Genomic DNA, 20,174 nt, shown 5'->3' on the forward strand with positions numbered 1-20,174 from the left:
TGATTACTCATCGATGATAAAGAAGTTAGCTCGACGTGTGTCACAGATGCTCTTGTTTGCTTCCAAAAAGAGCAAAAGTATTATTGTACATGACCTTTGCGAAAATAAATGTAACGTTCAGATGATTACATATGATAGTAAAAGTATCGAGTTTTTATTAAAATACAATACAAAATCTGAAACGGCCAGAAACTTTGTCGTGTGTGTCATAATTACAGAATAGAATTACAACTAGACGATAATTGCACTTGATCGAAACGCGTTAATTTATGCTTCGTAAAATGTATTACACTTGATCGGCATAAATCATCGGCGCCCGTTGCAATCTTAAAAACAAGTAATAAACAAGTAAAAAACTTAACGCCTTTCTCCACGAGTTTGGCACAAGAATAGCATTCGGAACAACAGGAACATCGGTATTGGCGATAAAATTATTATTTATCGTACGCTAATCAACGTATGTTAGGCTGACCTCAGACTACATTAATATACCTATATATATATATAATGTCAATATTTCATGGTTTTCAACTGAAACGATCAAATATATTGTCAGTACAATATTGTTAATTCACGAACAGCTGTTTCGTTGAAAACCCTGAAATATCGGCAATATTATCGATCGTCTGAGAGCACCTTTAAACGACGGCCGCAAAAGTTAGCACCTATTACCCTATTAACGTGACTCGCCGTCTCTGTTCGTTTACTTATATTCATGAGCACGAACGATGCTTGTAATTCGGTAATTGCTTGGTTCTGTCGACGTATCGAATCATTCGTGTTACGAAGACCGAACTAATCGTATCTATTGTTATTCGATTCGAGTTCCACTAATAAAAGTTAATTAAAACATCGTTCATGACCTCTCCGCTTTTATCAGTCTTACGTTTGATTTTTGTTGAGTAACATAAAAGTATGGAATGTATCGTTGGATTGATCTAGCTGTCTTTTTTTTTACCATTAAACTGAGGTACAAACGTGTAACCTTTTGGTCTAAATAATAGAAAATCACAAGGTTCCTTAGCTGAAGGTGATATGTACGAAAATATTTCAAAGACTCGTGGACTCGAAACGTGACTCATACTACGCCATAGAAGATCTCTATTTCTTATAACGCATAAACCATTCCATAGGAATTCGATGCATTTTGTCTAAAATCCTAAATGTTTGAATCCAGTTAAAACGTTAATTCGCGCGATTGATACGGCGTTGCGTTCAAATACTTTGACACTTTGTCGTAGTAGGAGAATCCTCCGATCGTTAGTTGCATCGACGCCACCCGTCGAACACGTTTAATCCTAGTCGATCGACTAGATCCATTGCTAAATGTTTTCTTTCCTTTCCTTTATTTTTGATTCTGAAGCTTCGGCTGTAGATCCGTATTGAAGCATTCGATCGAATTAAAGTATAATTTACGATCGTTTCTGACGTGTACATCGTCACTACCGTTGCTCTTATCCAAATAAATCAGTTCTGATTTGTTCGCCGAAGCCGTTGCTGTCTCTAGTCTGGAATTCTGTAAACATCATCACGATTCTTACTGCTTTAAAAGTCGCGAACGATTTGAATTCGATGTTTAATCGTAGGTTACCTTGTCGCCAGCCACCGAGTTTGCGCGTTGCTTGTTCAAGAGGTATAATATCGCGATCGTGAAGACTATAAGGGATCCCACGAGCACCATAATCGCGCCGGCGTATATGAATATATTTGGCAGAGAGAGGAGCTTTTTTAGCTCGTCGACGAACTTGTCAGTGGCCTCGACTTCCAACGCGAACCACATCACTGGGAAATAAATGGTCGGTACGGATCTGAAAAGCCTAAATAGAAGTCTATCATGAACGTCTGTCGTCTTGTTAGATCTATTTTCTTATTTATTTCGCCCGTTCTTCGGTCTAAACGTTAGCGGCATGAGAATCGAATGTTCGCTCTGATTGTTTAATTATTGGAAACGTACTTACGACACAGAATATAACGGTTCTAGCAGCACGTTGATCTGCAACTTGGCAGATACTTTCAAAGGAATGCCAGTTTTCTGAAAAAATCCATTTGATTATTTGCCATTGATACGCGCAGATTGGAGACGTGTTATTCCATTATTTCGAATCTTTCGACACGCGATTGCCGCGACAGTTCCGATCTAACGATAAAGAACAATCGATTGTAAATAGGTGATCTAATAACAATAACGGTGATTGCTACGTCGTGGACGATAAACGACGATAATGACGAAGTATGTCCGATATCGACGTGTCGCGTGGCATCGTACGTAAGGAACTCGTATCGAGGTCGTTGCAGATGTTGCAATGTTCTCTCCGAGGTTGAGTACGTGAACAGAATTTAGTCGATGGGAACATGCAAGGGAATAAAGTAGGAAATAGTACAGTAGTGGAGAAGTTCTAAAAACTCGAAAATGGTTGAGCTCGTTGAACGTATTTACCGGCTCGAGCGTGATGAAGAAGTCATGTTCCTCATCGGGATTAAGTCCGGTGACTTGTTCTTTGAGACTAGGATCGGCTCTGTTGAAATGAGGTAAGCTGGCAAACACAGGAGCGCCATAACGACAGGCGCTTACGTTCAGTAAACCAGCGGGAGTGCATTTTCCGTTGCAAAAACAGTTTCCTATGTTTACTACGTCTGGGTCTTCTTCCGGGGCATTTGTGGCCTCTGCCGAGTGTTCGGCCTCGAAAAAGTCCTCGGTCGTGGTAGTTTGCTCGAAATATTTGGCCTGGTCGTGAGGATAGCGTCGTCTCGTATTGTTTCCTAATGTCTTCTCGCTGAGATCGTATCGGTAGCCCTCCAGGCCTATGTGATCGGTTGTCTGCGAGTACTCGAACGTCAACGGTCTGTGAAGAACGGAAAAGCAAGCGATCGTGATCGATCCGATTCGGAGTCGTAAGGGATGCGACCATCGTCACGTTTGCTCGGAAGCGAACAACGGCAAACCTATTGACTCCACCTACGGAGAAGCTGTCGCGTAAACGGGATTACCGGATGATCCAATTTACGTGTCTCGAAGGTTAATGAGGGAACTTGTAAATGAAAATTGTCTAAGGTTCAATGACGCTTAATTTGCCGCGAACAGACGAGAGTAATTAGCGAGCGGGAGCGCGCGCCACGCGATTCTTTTCTTTGACGGGCGCCGCAACTGACCTGCATAGGTCACCGCTGAACATGACAATCTCATCTTTTTGTCGATACGGCGACCAGAATTCTCCAGCGCTTCCTTCCACCACGTTGCACGGGCTTCTAAAGAATCTAGTTGTGTCTTTGTAGTTCCATTTCCTCAGCATTCCAAAGTCGTTGATGTTTTGGGCCCCCGTGTCCATATTGAAATGGCCATCGAACATCGTGGAGCCGTTTCTCTGAAAGCGTAACGCGATGGATGTTATTAGATATTCGTACCGATATCTCGAAAGATCGAAATCTGTCGTCGTTAATCGAAACTCAGGTGGCGTTTGATAACGCAACGATAGATAATTATAAATTGTTGTTTTCTATGATCAAGTAGGCATACAAACGAAAATTCGTCGCGATAATTTTATTGCTGAACAATGGCGTGCACTCTTCAAGGTTTACGACACAGAGAAAAAGGGAGAAAGAAAAGTCGCCTTGGCGCGTAGGTGGGATTAGTTCGCCGTAAATGTTGCATGCGTGACGTAACAAATTAATACATAATACGCCTCCCATTGCTTTTCATTCGTCATTTAGCGACCTACACGTGACCTGTTCTATTCAGTACCAATTTAAGTCGCGTTGCGAATAATTTATCGTCGGCTGCAATGCCGTTGCTACAACAGCGCAAATCGCATCTTCGACCTTCTGCACGTCCTCGACACGATTAAATAAACAATTTTAGCTATAATTTCTACTTTGAGATAAGTCGTTAAACGTTCAGATAATCCCACGGATTTTCCTCGAATTATTCACTCTCCAACGTACCATGTAGAACCATCCGAACTTGTCAAAGGGTGGAACATCCTCTCCCATTCCGGCTGCCATTTTTCCAAGCTCAATGAGCGTGTCGTCGTAACCTTTGAATAGCAGCTGATCCACTGTCTTCGTGGTATGCACGTCCAACGACGACAACATCAGTGACAGGGTGGCTTGCAGCGTTCCATCCCAGTATCGTACTTTGTGTTTCGCTGACTGAAAGAGAAGCATAAACGATGGATGTTTACGGTATCTAACGTAGTTTTTTACCAAAAAGGTTTACTCACGATCGCGACGGTGTTCAGTTGTGTAATGCGGTCGCTCAAGGAACCATTAGTAAGCTCCGGTACGAAGTACCACCATCGTCGGTTGAAGTAGCTGACAGTGTGGTTCTCAGGGTGAAACACCACGTTTGCTTTTTGCCTGATCTCTCTGAAATTTCGATGTTCCAGTGTGAATCACGGCAGCGGGAATTATTTTCACAAAGGAAGCAATACGCACGTGAAATCGTAACGAATCACGCGCCTATTACTTTTTATCTGTGATGGGTATAATTTTCTCTGCCGCTTTTTGTAATCGAGTTACATCACGACGGTTAGTTGCAAATTGTCGAGCAAGTTTCAATAAAAAGTGTTCGTTTTTCCAAGAGCGATCAATTTGGAATCGTTTGAACGCGTTACACGTTTCCATAACGCTGCTTGCTTATCGTCCGAAGCGGAAATAAATAATAACAAAGCAGATAAATAATAACATGTTGCACTAGCATTATCCGCTGCACGGAAATCAGGCGGGAAAATGGCAATAGTTACGCGCGTGTTGCTCCAAGTCGCGGTGGCTGCCAAGCGATCTCGAATCAAGCGATGCGTTCGTGATTAGAGAGTCGCGATTTGGTGCTTTAGCCTACATATGCTTGCACATTTCGTTGATTAGATTTGACGCGACAATTGCTGCCCGCTAAGTGTATGAACTCGCGGATGCACCTTGCAGCGGGTCTAATCTTCGCTTATTGCTAGCAGCGCAATCTTTGTTATGTAATCGTCTCGAGATTAGGGTGAAATCAAGGAAGCAAGGAGAAGCTCACGCGTCGACCTTTTCGATGACTTCGTTGCAATCAAATCGGCCAATTACTTCCGTCTCGCGATCGACCAACTAAAATGCTAATCTGCGCCGGAATCAAATCGCTTGTTGCACATCTTGTTGCATGTTTCTAAATATAATGTTGACTGAGTTGTACTTGCGCTTGCATTTCACAGGTCGAAATCTGGCACTTCAACGCATACTCCAACTCATTTCATTTGCTACTCATTTTTATTCGATGAGAATTTCCGAACTGATGAAAAACCGGTTGTCAAAGGTTGCACGAACTACGTATCGTCACGCCCTGGTTCGGGTTCGTTCACGTACCATCGGGAGAAAGCAATTAAACGAGCAATTGTTTTGTGTAACATTTAGATCTTCCTACGCTAGCTTGGTGACCCGTCGACCGGTCGAGTTTTCACCGTTCATTAAGATGTCAATATCGTGAGGTTAAATAGTATGCCCGTTTTTTATCTTGATTAGGTCGTCGATTAAGAGTGCCCTCGTAGAAGGTGACTTCGAGCCTCCTTCTCGCGTTCGACGTATCGACGTGGGATTTCTATTCGATATGAACGCAAATTCAGCCAATTTGCGTCATCGATACATCTAGATGAACTTGTAATTTTCGTGATTATAAGTACTGTGTTTAGTATCAGTTTGTATCGGGTGGCAATTCAATGTTACGCAACAGTTTCCGCTTTGATCACACCGTCGGTTTTTTTTTTTTTTTTTTTTCTAGCGATTCTTCGATTTCCGTGACAGCACGAAACAAGCTTGATATTTAATCGATGCTGAAAAGAGAATACCGTGTCCCGCTGACGACGTCGTGTTCCTGTTATTAGTGCATCGAGGTTTTCGTTATTATCAGTGTAAATACTGCGTTGACTCGAAATTTGTCGTTTTCTCGATGCCTCCGCGAAGATTGTTAAATCGAAAGCTTTATGTATTCGACGAATCATACCGAAATACGTAAGGACCAACTTCTTCGAGGTTCGGCTTCTTTCCAGGTGTCTTCAATTCCTCTGGATTAGTCCAATTGAAAAACCGAATTTTGAAATACATAGGCGGCAAACTACTCGTGTCGTTCCATACTTCGAACGCTTTCGAACTTGGCGTCAACGGCATTTCCTGGTAACAGAATTAACTTTTATCGTAGCAGTATCATTACGTATAGTATCAAAACTCATTACATACATTCAGCTATGAATAAATGAAGCATGCGTCCCACAAAAGTGTAATATGATCGTAAATAGGTCTGCAACCGAATCGTACGCTATGCACGTTCCTTCGCAACGAAAAATTATACGTCTAGTGTAACTCTAAAGAGATATGTCAATTCAGTGAACAATCAACCACTTTTCCAATCGTGTTGGGAAGAACGACGAGACACAAGTGAGACTATCGACTAGCCTGTTTCATCCGCGGTCGTCGAGAAAATCTCGACTACTAGACAACTTTGTTCGTTCCATTTTGTACAGATTGTCCGTGACGAAAGGTTTCGACAGACAGAGAGCCTCTGTGCTGGCAATCAGGCATATAAACGATATAGAAATAAAATCGCGTCAGTCAAACGATTCGCGAAATAACCCAGAATCACAAGGCTATCCGACCAATTCTCGCATAAAAAGAATAAAGCGTCCCGGCTATATTTTTCGTTAATCTCTGGTGAAAATAAATCGTGTTCCAAACTATCTCGGCAATAACAGCGAAGAAATGTATAGTCACGTTGTTTCAGCCTAATCATAAAAGCACCAAGAAGCACTTCATTTGTTTAAACGATTCAGATCGATATACTTTATCGCGAGAAACGGACGAAATTGCGTCACTGACTGCACCATTATGCAAATTAAATGCGAAACGTGTATGTAAATTAAAATGCTCGGTTCGACGAGCAATGATCCATTGATACCCACCTTTTGCAGAATGTAATGAAAAATTGTTGACGAGGAGAAATAGAGGACCGTGCCAGAAACGATCAGCAGGACGCCGAAAAGACCAAGGCCGAGAGATTTGCTAGTCCAAGGCCTCATGATGACGGAAGCTTGTGTATGCGGAAAATCTTTTCTTGGCTTCTCAGCATGTGTGCCTGCGACGGCCGCGGTCAATGTGTTCGCCGATTAGACCTACACCCGGTCACTCTTCCGGCTGTTATGTGTTTTTCTACGTCGCGAAGCCTGAAACAAGATAAAACCTATCTAATCAGACAGTCACCGAGCCACTTTTTCCACGCTCTCTTTCGTCTTGTTGTCTAACCATACATACACGTATATACGTTTGCCATCTACGTCCTACGTGACATGTTTTTCATTTGGGCCACAGAAACGATGACTTTGCCGCTTTGTAAATTGCAAGAGAACGTGATTGTCTGGGTCGTAAAGCCAGTAAGAGTAACGTAAACGGTTGCTCGAACGTTTAGCTCCCGGGTTCGGGTTAGGTTTCGATTATGCTACCTAAATTATAGTATGGAAGACTGCCTAAGGTCATAAGATGCATTACCCTACCGTAATTTGCCTTTTCCGACGATCCGAATGGCAAAGTTTATCGGTGAATAACGCTCGAAAACAGCATCATTTTTTAGTTCGTGCTGCTCCTTTTTTGTTAAGAAAATGAAAAAAGCAACTCGCCAATAATACTGTTTCGTATAAATTGCAAAGCTTCGTGGAACGATTTGGGTAGACCTCTTGTTTCACGTCACCACGTGTCGTTCGTTTCTTATTCCCTTTTGGCAGCTCATCTTTGACCTACTTTGCTTTATTAATTTGTTGGGCGCTCGATCTTGTTCACACGATGATTTCATCGTAACAAACGTAACACATAATCCGCCTTTGGCTTTTCTGATATTGAACAGTATGATGTAGTCCACATTTAATGAGTTTACGTAACTCAGAAAAAAATACGGAACGAATGATCGATCGCGCTAATCGCGAAGAAAACGCATCGAAGATTTTGTTTGAAGAGTCGCGTATTCCCGTTCGCGTGTTTACGTACTTGATCTATGCAAATGATTATTCAGATATTGACGGTAGTAAAATAAAAACATCGGCTTTTTCGAAAACGAAAAGGGGGAAAATATATGTGTCGCGACAACGATATCGTTTGAATAGTCGACGAGATTCTGAAACGTGATCCTAAAAGTTGTAACTCGTACCATGATACATACACAGCGATTCAGCGTGAAAACATGCAATTGACAGCTTCGCTGATACTGCGTTTTCTTCAGATAATTTTATTATCCGAATGCGTGCGTTTTTTTGTGAAATAAAATGTTACGAGACAATCGCAATAATAAATCGTTGCAATTAACTTCAAATATCTTTTTTTATCGATAATTTTTGTACAGAATTTGTTAAAAATCATGCGAGTAAAAATTACGTGTTTCAATTTATTACAGATTTTTACAATATGCTTGGCCATGACCCACGTGATCCCATAAATTTTGTATCATACAGCTACGTTTACTGTTGGTTTAGCCAAATGTTTTCACATTGTCGTTTTTAATTGTGTCAACGTCACCACCTTAGCGCTACTTGTAAAATATTGGGAAAAGAGGAGTCACATTTGTATTCTTTGTATAAGAAATGAATTTGTAGCAAATGCACGTATATTTTTCGTCATGAGATGATTTATTTATGATCGCATGACAGCGCGTACTCGAAATCATATCCGCGAGCGGTTTCGCGAGGTTGAAAAATTGTATAAAATCTCGAACTTAAACGCAAGGATTGGGCGTAACAAATAGAGGGACGATAGCGGAGGTTTAGTCGCACGTTTTGTCGCGTATCCGCTTGTATCCGTCCATATCGCATTGATGTAGGAGCACGAGTAATGGGAGGTTATTTATCGGTTCACCGTCCCGTGGTGTCCACCGCGTTGCTCCGACAAAAGACGCAAACGAGTGTGTTCTTATCGTTGGAAGCGCCAATGGACTGCCGCCGTCTCCTCTTCGTTCATCGATATCTCCTGACCTTTAATTCCTTCCCGACCGAATTTCTTTTTCGCGCATCGACGTCCATCAACGTGCAGTATCGCGCGCATTACTTTATAGATCAAAAATAACATAGAAGTAGCAATGGGATCATTGATTTTTCTGCCTCTTTTCGAGCAAGGGTCTGACGGGTTATGAATGAAGCGGCCTCGACAACTATCACGGTTACGACGATCGTTACAATCGCGGATTTTCATTGTACGTGTTCGACGTTACACGTATCGCGAGATTAATTGTTTTGTTGTTCGTCAACCAGTAGATAATTGTTTCTTTTAGAGATAAATATTTATATTAAATGGATATCACGGTACACGTGTAAACCGATTAAATTTAAGCCAACTATCCTCAATCTTTTTGAAAAACGATTTACATTATTTTAGCTATGACGATCATTCACGGACGCGAATGAACGAAAAATAAACCTAACGCGACATGAAGCCTAATCGGAATATCTTGTGAGAATGTTAGTATGAGATTGTGCTTTGCCACGCAACATTGCTCTTTGAGACTCCGAAAGATGAGTAATCTTCCGACAAACACCGACTACTATATCTCCAAACGAGAATAAAACGTGGCGATGATATGCGATCGACTTACTTTTTTTACGTAGTCCACGGTGTCCGTACGATTACTTTCACTGTCCACGATCTAGACGAAGACTTCTTCAGTCAAGAAATGACGATAACTTTAACGAGATTATAGACCAAGCTCAATCACCTCGACTCTAACGTGTGATACTGTATACAGCACGGTTGTTACTGCCGCGTCCGATGAATCAACAGGCTGCATATAATGTGACTATTGGTCGCATCCCCTCCACTTAGGGAGACTTCCCTCCTTTGCTCGCCAATTCGGACCCTCGTCATTCCGCCTTACTCCTTCGAAACCTCTTGAAGAATTTTCTCCCTCTTAAAAGCGACGTCGAATCGCTCGCACGTATATACCAGAGACAAGGTCTATTATCCTATGATCGAGTAGTAGTTTGGCTTCTCTCCAAACCGCGTCGCGGACCCACCAAACCAATCCAATGGTGGTTTCGTTGTCAACTAATTATAACACGTGCTTGCGCTATCATTGCATGTGTCACGTGTTGCGAATGAAGCGCGTTTGCGATAAAAGGAAGTAATTCGTAAAAGTCGCGAATATGGAGCACGAGTGCTCGTCGGTAATTGCTCTCTCCGTTTTTCGCTGCTCAAAACGGATTAACGTACAAAATCGATCTTCGAAATGAACGTCATTTTTTCCACACGAACGTTTCAATTTTCGATGCAGATGTAATTCAGCCAATTAGTCGGGCTCGTTTGTCCTGGACAATTGAATAATATGAAGGCAACTTTTGCAGGAAAGTTCAGATGCTCGATGCGTCGAAGCTGATTTGGGCTAACAGGATGATCTTGACCTCACGTGATTGACCAATGCCTTACGTGGCTGTTATGCAATGATCTTTTTATTGAATATTTTATCGAAATGCGTTTTGTCAACCGTACGCAACATTTTCCTCGTTGTCACGTAGATTGATAACGCGCGAGCAACTCGAATTGATATGCCGAAGCATATTTGAGGAACACGGTGCATGAAAAACGTGGTGAAGATTTATTTACCATGGGCGTTGAAGCATAGTCGACGCTGCTGATATCTTATCTTCCGATGCAGTTGTGTGAAAAGGAAAACAATCTTCGAACAAGACACTCGACTTATTTTACATCGTTAAATCTTAACGGCCGACGCCAGTCGAATTCTCGTTGTGGTACATGTTCGAAAGAAAAGCGAACGAATTGCGATATACCACGATACCGAGATCAACTCGGCTGACTATACGTAAGTACGTAAGTGTTTCGAACGACACTCGACCTAAAACTGGGGCCGAGCGTGTCAAAGGAGGCAAGGGGCTACGCTCGCGACAGGTAGTAAGCCACAGAAGTGCCTCATCACCCCGTCTAACCCCTCCGCCTGTCTGATCCGGTTCAAAGCAGCTGATCTCTTCATTGCCAAGCGGATCCGTCTACATCGTTTGCGAAGAGTAGCCATAAGAACGCGGCTTCTGTCTGTTAATTAACCCGACAATTTCGTTGCCATTAATTCCGACTATGCCTCGAGCGTTCCCCCGTTCCTTTGCCTGTGGAACACACTGTTTCACACTGTGAAACCTTCGTTTAATCATTACCGTGTACGCCTACGAATCACCCGAACTAGCGCAGTACGCGCACTAAGCCAGACATTCGCTGAGGCTCGACTGCATCGAAATCGATCACAGTGTACCTGTTTTAGCGATCAAATAAAATTGGATATCTATTAGATGGTCGGTCGTCGTTCATTACGATAAACGATTATGGATCGTTATCAAATGAGTGGACGTAATGACAAGCGGGATTAGCGATCTCGAGTGTATTCACGTGAGTCTATAACTTTTACAGATAGAAATTTTTAATTTCACTTTCGACTTCCAATCTCAAGCGCTAGACTTGTTTGGAGTAGATAAGTATAGGAATTTTTCAACTGTTCAAATTCAGCCGATATCTCGAGAATTACAGAGTAAAAAGAGGCGGGCAAAAGTGTTCTTCTTGGATACATAATTCATAGGGATAAGAACGGTCGAGGTTCCCAGGGACTTGTGTTTGTACATCCGTTCTTGAATAATCTCCACGGTTCCATTTCGTGACGGGATAAAACGACTTTTAAAACTTCCTTTTTCGAGACCATCATCCGTATAACGTTACGCAACGAAATCTTATCTAAGGATTATTTGTATCGTAACGGAACTTCAATTTGTAGTAGATATTTTATCAAGTCATTCGGATTAGATGTAATGCAGATCGCAATCAGATAATCTCGACACTTTTTCATCAATACAGCCGCATTTACACGGAGTCTACCGGAATATCACGACATTAGGGTTCCAGTATCGTTTCCCGCTGAAACACTATCTTCCACTGGATCATCGACTATCGTTCAGCTGCTTACGAAACCCGTCAAAGTCCTGCAGTCTCAAGAACAACCTCTGTATTTTGTGTCCCTGACCGTGTGGAGACAAAAATATGGAATTAGCGTAAGCCGATTGTCAGCCATGTCCAAACAATTTCGAACAGTGCTTGTCCTGTATCATGGATTATACAAACGGTGTGATAATCGCGAAGGAATATGTCAGAGGCATGGTGCATAGTAATCGACACAATTTATTTACAATACAAAAACGTTTCGGATGTATACATACGTAAATATAGTCCTAGCCGAATCATTTAACCTGGTAGACTGGGACACGTTTGTCGCTTTTGACGGGTTAAGAACCCATGCGTTCCTCGAGGCCCGGTGGCCAAATAACGGCCAAATGCCGTATCTAATCCTTAATAAACGTGCACTTATCTAATAAAGCTTTTAAACGATACATAATGTAACACGATGCAATGCAAGAACACTCGTAGTAGTAACTTATACGTAAACGCAGTAAATCAAACCGTCCCACATACGAAACTCTTCAGCATCGAATGACTGCCGTCTCGATCTTACACCTCCCTTACATCCACGCGATCGATAATATATTACATAGAAACGATTACAATTTCGCGAGTCGACGAATGATCCACTTGGAAAAACGAAATTCATCGTACTGTATCAACTATCGATATCGCTACGTTAGGGAAGTTCATTTTTGCGCCCGCGCGTTGACTTTCGATTCTCTGCCGAAAGCTTTCCACTTGAAACGCGCCTAAGGTCATTCCACGATGGATGTCCCTTACTTCTCGTTCGATGACTGACAGAAACGTTTCTTTGCCCACCATATGGCAGCCAGGGCTGCTGCCAAAAATCCGATGCCCGCCACTATTCCCATGGAAATCGCCCTGTTCCTACGGTATGCTGGAACTTCGAGACTGACGCGCTCGCTTGTGGCCACGTCGTCCGACATCGACATTGCGGCCACCTCGAACGTATAATAACTCTCCTCTTCTAAGGTTTTAACTGCAACGATTGTTCAAAATATTAAATATAACGCGACAAATTGACAAATTGAAAATGCTGTTTAATAGACGAAGGTCAACAATTACCTAGGTAGTAAGTGTCGGTTGTTTCTGCTCTTCCGTATAGTTGCTCGGACGGGCCTCGGAACCACCTAACCGCGTATAGTCTCACTTGCTCTTTCCCGTAGGCAGGGGGTTCCCAGGTGACTAAATAACCTTGCACGGTAGCCTGTACTCTGACGTTGACCGGCGGACCCATTCGGTCATCTTTTAAATAAAGAATGTTTCGATAAAATCGCAAAGTGTAGAAAGGTAAAAAGCGTAAACTTAAGTATGCCTACCTGGTGGACTACGATATTCCGATGCCGAGTTCTCGTCTATCGAACCTGAAATTTATTTGTCTGATATCAATCTGTACGTCTCGCGTACAATAGTATCGCATTGTATGAAATGGTACGTACTTGGCTGCGTGAAAATACGCAACGTTTTACTAAACATCCCGTCTCCGTGTTTGTCCTGGCTAAGCACCATGAATTCATACTCGCGTCCGGGATTTAGATTGTTCACGGTGGCCTCGGTGATTTTCCTAGACACGATCTTCATCGTTCTCCATTCCGTGGTATCTGTTGGTCTATACCTGTTAGCGAGAATAAGTAGTTGCGTAACGTTATAAACGATATCACACCGATACTTTGAAAGTTTTACTTACCAAACTGAATACTCCATCTTGGGCCTGACATACCCTGGCACCCAAGTCAGCGTGACCGCGTTATTGCTGCTGTTGGCACTTAGATTGTACGGTGCTCTCGGAGGAACGTTCAATACCATCAATTCCGTGTCCGCAACAACGGTTGCAGCTTCGTTGCTAGCCGCGCATTGATACAGTCCTCTATCCTGTTCTTGAATTCTATCGATCGTCAAATTGCCACCGATCACGATGGTCCTGTTTCCCGGTGGTACTGGCGAACCATCCTGTTGCAGAAGTCGAGATTAATTGAGAAGGAAGATGAAGGGCCATCGATGAAACGTACCTTGTACCAAACGATCGACGGTCGATGGGATTGATCTCCATCCCTAGCGTCGCAAGGTATCTCCAAATTCTCTCCCAATTTCCTTATGTACAAGTGTTGTGGGGTCACTGTAAACACCGGCGGCCTTTGCACCACCTATCAAACGACATTTCCGAATTAGGAGCGAGAATTATCAAGGGCGAGCCGCTTGAGCCGGCAATTGTGTCCCTCTAAAAGTTGACAATTGGAAAATAAAGGAACGATTAACACTGGTCTGCCAACGATCAATGGTCTCAATGATGACATTGCCTTGTTCTCTTTTCTTCCATGCCGCTTTCGGGGTCAACGATTTTCAGACCGGCCTCGTGAAAAGCTTTGCGTTTCATTCAATTGCAATTATGTTGCAATTGTACATATGTAACGAAAAAAGAAAAAGAAATACTCGCCACGGTGATCGAGGGGCTGGGCCCGTCGGTGCCCAGTTTGTTGTACGGTGTACAAGTATAACTTCCGGAATGAGTTTCGTCCACTTTGCTGAAGTACAGAGAACCGTTTCTCCTGTAGAAGACGCCCTGAACGTTGTAAGGATCGAAAAGAAATCCATCCTTCTCCCAACGCAGGTTCGTTAGGGGTGGATTTGCCCTAAAATGACAGTCCAGAAGGGCTGGTTTTCCATACGGCAGATAGACTTCCCGGGGAGCGTATATAACCTTCGCCTTGTCTGAAACGTCAAACAATACCTTCTTAACGGAGCACAGATCAGAGTCACGGGTGCCATAATAAAGCAGGGAATGCCGAACAAAATTCTGGTGCGAGCCACGCTCGTTTCACTTTCGCCCGCAGAGATCTTGATTACCGCGCAGTTATCGTCGGTTGTTCTCGTCGGTAATTCCCATTATTCCGCTCATGTTATTATTTCATTTCCTGGGCGAAAGTGTGCGATCATGGCCTCCTGCGGTATTCCACCCTCTGATATCGCTACGTGTGCAATTGCACGCGCATTTGTGTCGCTCGATTCTATAGATCTCGAGGTCTAATTCGTTGGCAAAAAAGGGATCGTTTGAGAATACTTGCATTGTACGTTGAGGAAGGCCGAGGCGCTCTGCTGGTCTCCAGTTTCACCGGTCACCATGCAGGTGTACTCCCCAAGGTCACCCATGGCAGGCGCATTGATGGTCAGCGTTCCATTCTCGGCGACAGACGCTCTTCTTCTGAAATCCTGTTATAAATCGGTCGAAAATCAACTGCGGACACCCTGTATTACACCACGGTCGACAAAAAATGTTACCTCGATCGTTGTAATTTCCACGCCCTCGCGGAACCAGTTTACGACCGACTTCTCTCCTTTGGCGACGCAATCGAAACTAACGGATTCACCCTCCATTACCGTCCTGTTGACAGGCGGGACCGCCAGCAAAGTCTCGCCTGGAACAGACGTCGGAAACGGCGACGCACCTGGGTTGAACGATTTAACGAGTCTGCCCAGTTTCAGGTTAGTAAGCATCAGCGGGATTACATCGTTTCGTTTGGTTTTAGTCTGCCAGCAATAGGCGGGATTAATCCTTTGAATCGGTTAATTCGCTTTAATCGCAGTGATTGCAACGTGTTAATCGATCTAGTGCACATTCGTAATGGTTAATCGACGCGCTTGCCACTGTGAATCGTGTGCACAATAACGTAAGTGTTATTTCGATTCGGTGCGTGACAGAGGCATTATGTTCTTTCAGTGACGAACCGCGGAAACCCTTTCTCGCTACGCTACCGTTTTCCGTGCCTTTATTTTCTGCTTCTTTTCCTGTTTTTTTTTCTTTTTTTTTTTTTTTTTTTTTTTTTCTAGGAAAGGGCGCGCCACTGCGTACAAAATTACGTATCCGCGTATGATGGATCGGTCGAACGAGTTCGTTCTATCGAGGGCCAGTTAATTTCGCGATTGGTTCTACGGCGATCAACTGCGCTGCGAATGCGCACGATGACTCAATTCCTTATTAACGTTCAACAGAACTCTAGCGGTAAAAAGCAGAATTCCGTCTGAGTTAACGAGTGAATCATCTTACGCTACGAAACGGGATGAGTTGAAACGAAACTTCGTATATTCCGTCGCCCGATACTTGGACCGAAATAATTTTTTTGGGATCCGAACGAGGCTTAAAAAAATAGAATGACGTATGAAAAGTGAAATCAGGTGTAAACGTTTACTTCCTCGTTGCCGGAAATCCAGGACGGTTTCACGGTCACGAGCCTCTGCTTCGTCCAGCGCGGCATTAGCGTTGGTTGTCCAGCGTGACCCAATTCAGTGCTCAGGGTTAGTCAGTCGGCGTTTAACTGCGTTAATTCCCTTCACCACTTGGTGTTATCGAATTAGCCGATTAACGGATGCAAGAAAGTGCGCGACCTTACCATCTATGGCGAGGTGGAACCACGTTCCATTGTTCCTGGAGTTAGGCGTTCTGTTCGGGAAGATCACCCGACACTCGTACCATCCTTGATCGCTCTCACGAATATTCGTGAGATTAATGCTGCCCTGCCCATATCCGCGGTTCACGGCATCTTCTAAAAGATGAACGCGACCCTCGTAGCCCAGTCCCACAGACGGATATCCGTTGTACCATGAAAAGATCGTTCGACCCTGGAACGATCACAGATTGCTCGGTATTAAAATTCTCTTCCGGTATCAGAGGATGATTCGTGTCGATGATGCGTCCCTAACAGCTTCCTCCTCCATCGCCATGTACGCGACCAATAGTCACGGTTCTCCGTACGATTGTTCATCGTCGGTGTGAACAATTTCTCTTCCTGCGTGTAGTCGCTAACGGGCGAAACGTAACAACGCTGCAGACCTGACTTAAACCTAATTTATCGATCTATTTTGACTTCCAACATGCAATTACGTTTGCGAGGCCAGCCAGTAGACAATCAATTTCATAACCGTGGCTCGATCGCGTTAACCTTAGAAGGAATGGAAACGAAGTGCAACGCGAGACGTCGAAAGTTGCGTTACGAAATCAAAGATTTACGTGATCCTTGAAAGAAGAAACGGTCGACGGCTGGTAAAAATGAAAAACGCTGCAACTTAGGGAACGCTAGCGGTCAAAACGAGGCTGGTGAAAAGGCCGCTAATCATCCCTAATCGTCTGACAATGCGTTAGCAGTGACCCACTGGTTGGACCCCTCGTGTCGCGGACTCGCCGTGACTAAATATAATGCAACCTTACGTCCCGTACTCCAATTACTACGTTCGACAGACGGAGAGAGACCGAACACCTGTTTTGCATACGCATCGACGCAGGGACCAATCAGGTTAAGTTCCACTTGATTTCATGTGGTAGCCATGTGCGACGCTCAATCTGTTTCCGGCATGCGACTGCACGCGTTTCCAATGCAACATCCGCAAAAGAACGACGCCTCTTCGCCGTTAACAGGAAATCAACACGATCAATCGATGTCGCTTTAAGGCTTTCGTTTAGCTCGCTTCATTCCTATTTTACATTAGCTAACAGTCAACCGATACGATTTCTCGTAAAGTTTTGAAAATTTGCTATTTAAATCTATAACGAAGAGAGTTAACGAAGAGCTCGGACATATATAAACAGAAAAACATACGCCTATGACTCTGGCATTCTTGTTATGGAATGAAAGTTAGGAAAGTTTGTCGATCGAGAGGATTTACACACGATGGAAAGATTGCAGCACAAAATTGCGCAACTGCAACCGCATTAACATCATATCCGTGGAATATTGCGCGATGCCTGGAAATCGAGACTCGGAGTCACGAAAAATTATATCGGGCTTCCCACACGTATCGAATACATTTCTTAAAGAAACCGAATCACCTACTCGACCTTGAATCAACACTTTTCTACGCGGTTGAACGTAAGCGCAGACTGTTCTCTGGTAGACGTAATCTCAATTAGACGGATTAATCGACGTAGACCTCATTTTTTCTACTTTGCATCGAGTTAGAATCACCGGATCAGGCCTCAATGACGAAGCATAAATTGATCTCCATGTTTCTATTATTTTGATTAAATTACGCGACGACCAGAAATTATTATAACGGGAGTATAAGTTATATCCTTGAGATGGGCTATCAATTTCCTTGGAGGATCAAGAACGATACCGAGCGATACCGGTATCGATGCATTTGGACGAGTCGAAGTTTCATCTTCCCCTGGTAACCACAAACCACGTAACCGATAAACAAGTCGAGATTTTTGCATCCTGAGAGAAATAATATTGTTTATCGAAGTTGAGGAATACCGTTTCTGTCCTTGTTGTTCGTATCTCATACGGTGAGATGAAACCTACGAGATGAACTCGACGATACTTTGAAATCAATGTTGTCGCACTTACGTCGCGATTCCATTGAAGAATGTAGGGAATCGGAGTCTCGTGTGGAAAGTCCAAATCGCAATTAAACACCTCGTACTCTCCAACTCCTGCGTTCAGATAATTCGGCTCGTTCTCTTCCTCCAGTATCAAGCCGAATGCTGAAAACAATAGAGACGCGAATCAGCAAATGATAAGCGAATGAACAATCGGCGCGGTTGGCGAGAACATCGCGTGATAAATAACAATATAGGATCAAGTCAATTTTCGCAAATTGGCTAATTTTCTGGTGTATTACGCGCGACCGTCAAGAGAGTCCCAATTAAATCGACGCAAAGTTCGATATCAACGAGCCTCGAATGTTGAGAAGAAAAAGATTCCCGTTGGGACGTGCGACTCACCTTGGTAGTAGAGGAAGATGGCCAGCAGCTGGTGAATGCCAATCGCTCTGGACATTTTCTTCGATTATCCAAGATCGTTGTTACGATGAATTTTCACCGTTTTCGTAGCTGCCTTCCGGCGATAGTACGCGGACGCAATGTCAGAAGCAAGTTACGCCTCGCGCCCGACGATGACGTCGTACGAAGCACGGCAGCAAAATACATCTGTCATCACTGACACTCATTAAACATCGACCACCACTTGCGACGATTAAATGACACGCGACACTTTCGCGATCGAACTTCTGGCTCGATCAACGTCAGCACATCCACCGCCTCCCTTCTACTTCTCTCTTCCTACTCTTTGCCTTGTCCTTGAGATGTTCAGCACTGTGTTTTTCTACCAAACATCCGTACTTCTCGATCCGTCGAACGAGACACTCGAAATCGAGCCTCTAGCGTTTTTATCCCGACACGTTCTCCGTACGATCTGGTTGCAGCGGTTTTAACGTTGACGTCTTTTATTGGAAGCCACGAGATCGAGTGGTACCGAGAGATCGATGCGGCCTGCCAAGCTGATCCACCGTGGAACGTTCGCTCACCGAATGCTTCGGTGGTTGTGGTGATAACCAAGTAATCGCTCCGCCTCGCTCAATCCAAGCGGATACGACGCCGAACAGAAGCGGTAACGAGCTGTGCAATTGGGAAGGGGTAATGCTACTAACGTCCAGAGGAGGGAGATCCGCGGGGTACCAGACGATTCTACGTTCGCGGTTTCTAGTTGTACGGGCTTCTCTAGCGCCGCGCCGTTCCTATTAACCGGCACACCCACCACGCGAACGGGGGGCGCGCCAGAAAAATGATTAATCCGTTCCGTGGGAGAAGCCGAGAGTCAGGTGCGATCGGTGGATGATTTTATGGGAACAAGGGATGGCCTCGTATCATCGTCTCTCATCTACGCACATTATTTATCTATCGTTTGTTATCTAGGATCCTTTAAATTTTGCACCCAGTTATTTCTCTCTTATCATACTCTGTAGTCTGTACTCGCGAAGTACGCTCTGTTCTTTCATCGCCTGGCGGGACAGTTTGTCCATTCAATCTAGGACGAATCGCGTTCCTTCAGTGCTACACTTTCTTATCTGAAGCTGGATCGAGGTAGTTAAGAAGCCCAAACGGAGATTAAAGGTTGGTCAAACCTGGTCTTGAATAGAAATGAACGACCATCTATAGAGACATCCGATTCAGCCTGCGAATGGTCCTAAATTTAGGAACGTTTTGACGTTTCGTAGAAACGTAGTTACGTTAAGAGAATGTAAGTAGCAGAAGGTTAGCGCGATAGGTGTAGCTGGTTGTCGCAGAGATCTCTTTTATTTATCCGCCTACATAGCGTAATTACGTCTCGCGGTGCTCTCGTAACGAAGACGCCGACTTCCGGCAACGGATATTTACTATTGTGTCATGTTCGTCGAGTTCACGGCTCCGTTTTTCGGCGTAAAATTCACCGTCTCCG

General features: G+C 43.9%; 2 protein-coding genes across 3 annotated transcripts; both read right to left on the reverse strand.

Moving 5' to 3' along the window:
- Positions 1–125: 125 nt before the first annotated feature.
- LOC100643022 (protein peste) lies at positions 126–10,522 on the reverse strand. Its single transcript, XM_003402377.4, has 10 exons — positions 9,590–10,522; positions 6,921–7,181; positions 5,969–6,135; positions 4,218–4,362; positions 3,940–4,146; positions 3,151–3,362; positions 2,438–2,843; positions 1,959–2,032; positions 1,592–1,817; positions 126–1,516 (listed from the first exon to the last, which is right to left on the reverse strand). The coding sequence occupies exons 2-10, from the start codon at positions 7,035–7,037 to the stop codon at positions 1,346–1,348; spliced, it is 1,725 nt and encodes a 574-aa protein (XP_003402425.2). The 5' UTR covers positions 7,038–7,181; positions 9,590–10,522; the 3' UTR covers positions 126–1,345.
- Positions 10,523–12,145: 1,623 nt separating this feature from the next.
- Positions 12,146–19,272, reverse strand: LOC100643143 (protein borderless). Of its 2 annotated transcripts, none has more exons than XM_012318766.3 (12): positions 18,683–19,272; positions 18,306–18,442; positions 16,353–16,581; positions 15,244–15,380; positions 15,030–15,174; positions 14,402–14,676; positions 13,977–14,111; positions 13,655–13,917; positions 13,407–13,582; positions 13,287–13,331; positions 13,033–13,212; positions 12,146–12,946 (listed from the first exon to the last, which is right to left on the reverse strand). In XM_012318766.3, exons 1-12 carry the CDS (start codon positions 18,735–18,737, stop codon positions 12,723–12,725), a joined length of 2,001 nt encoding a protein of 666 aa, XP_012174156.2. In that variant the 5' UTR covers positions 18,738–19,272; the 3' UTR covers positions 12,146–12,722. The 2 variants fall into 2 exon arrangements, with proteins under 2 accessions (XP_012174156.2, XP_003402426.2); XM_003402378.4 differs by having other exon boundaries at positions 15,244–15,410; positions 18,683–19,271.
- Positions 19,273–20,174: the final 902 nt, after the last annotated feature.

The sequence above is a fragment of the Bombus terrestris genome, chromosome 4 (genome assembly GCF_910591885.1).
Source record: "Bombus terrestris chromosome 4, iyBomTerr1.2, whole genome shotgun sequence".
NCBI classification, from domain to species: Eukaryota; Metazoa; Arthropoda; class Insecta; order Hymenoptera; family Apidae; genus Bombus; species Bombus terrestris.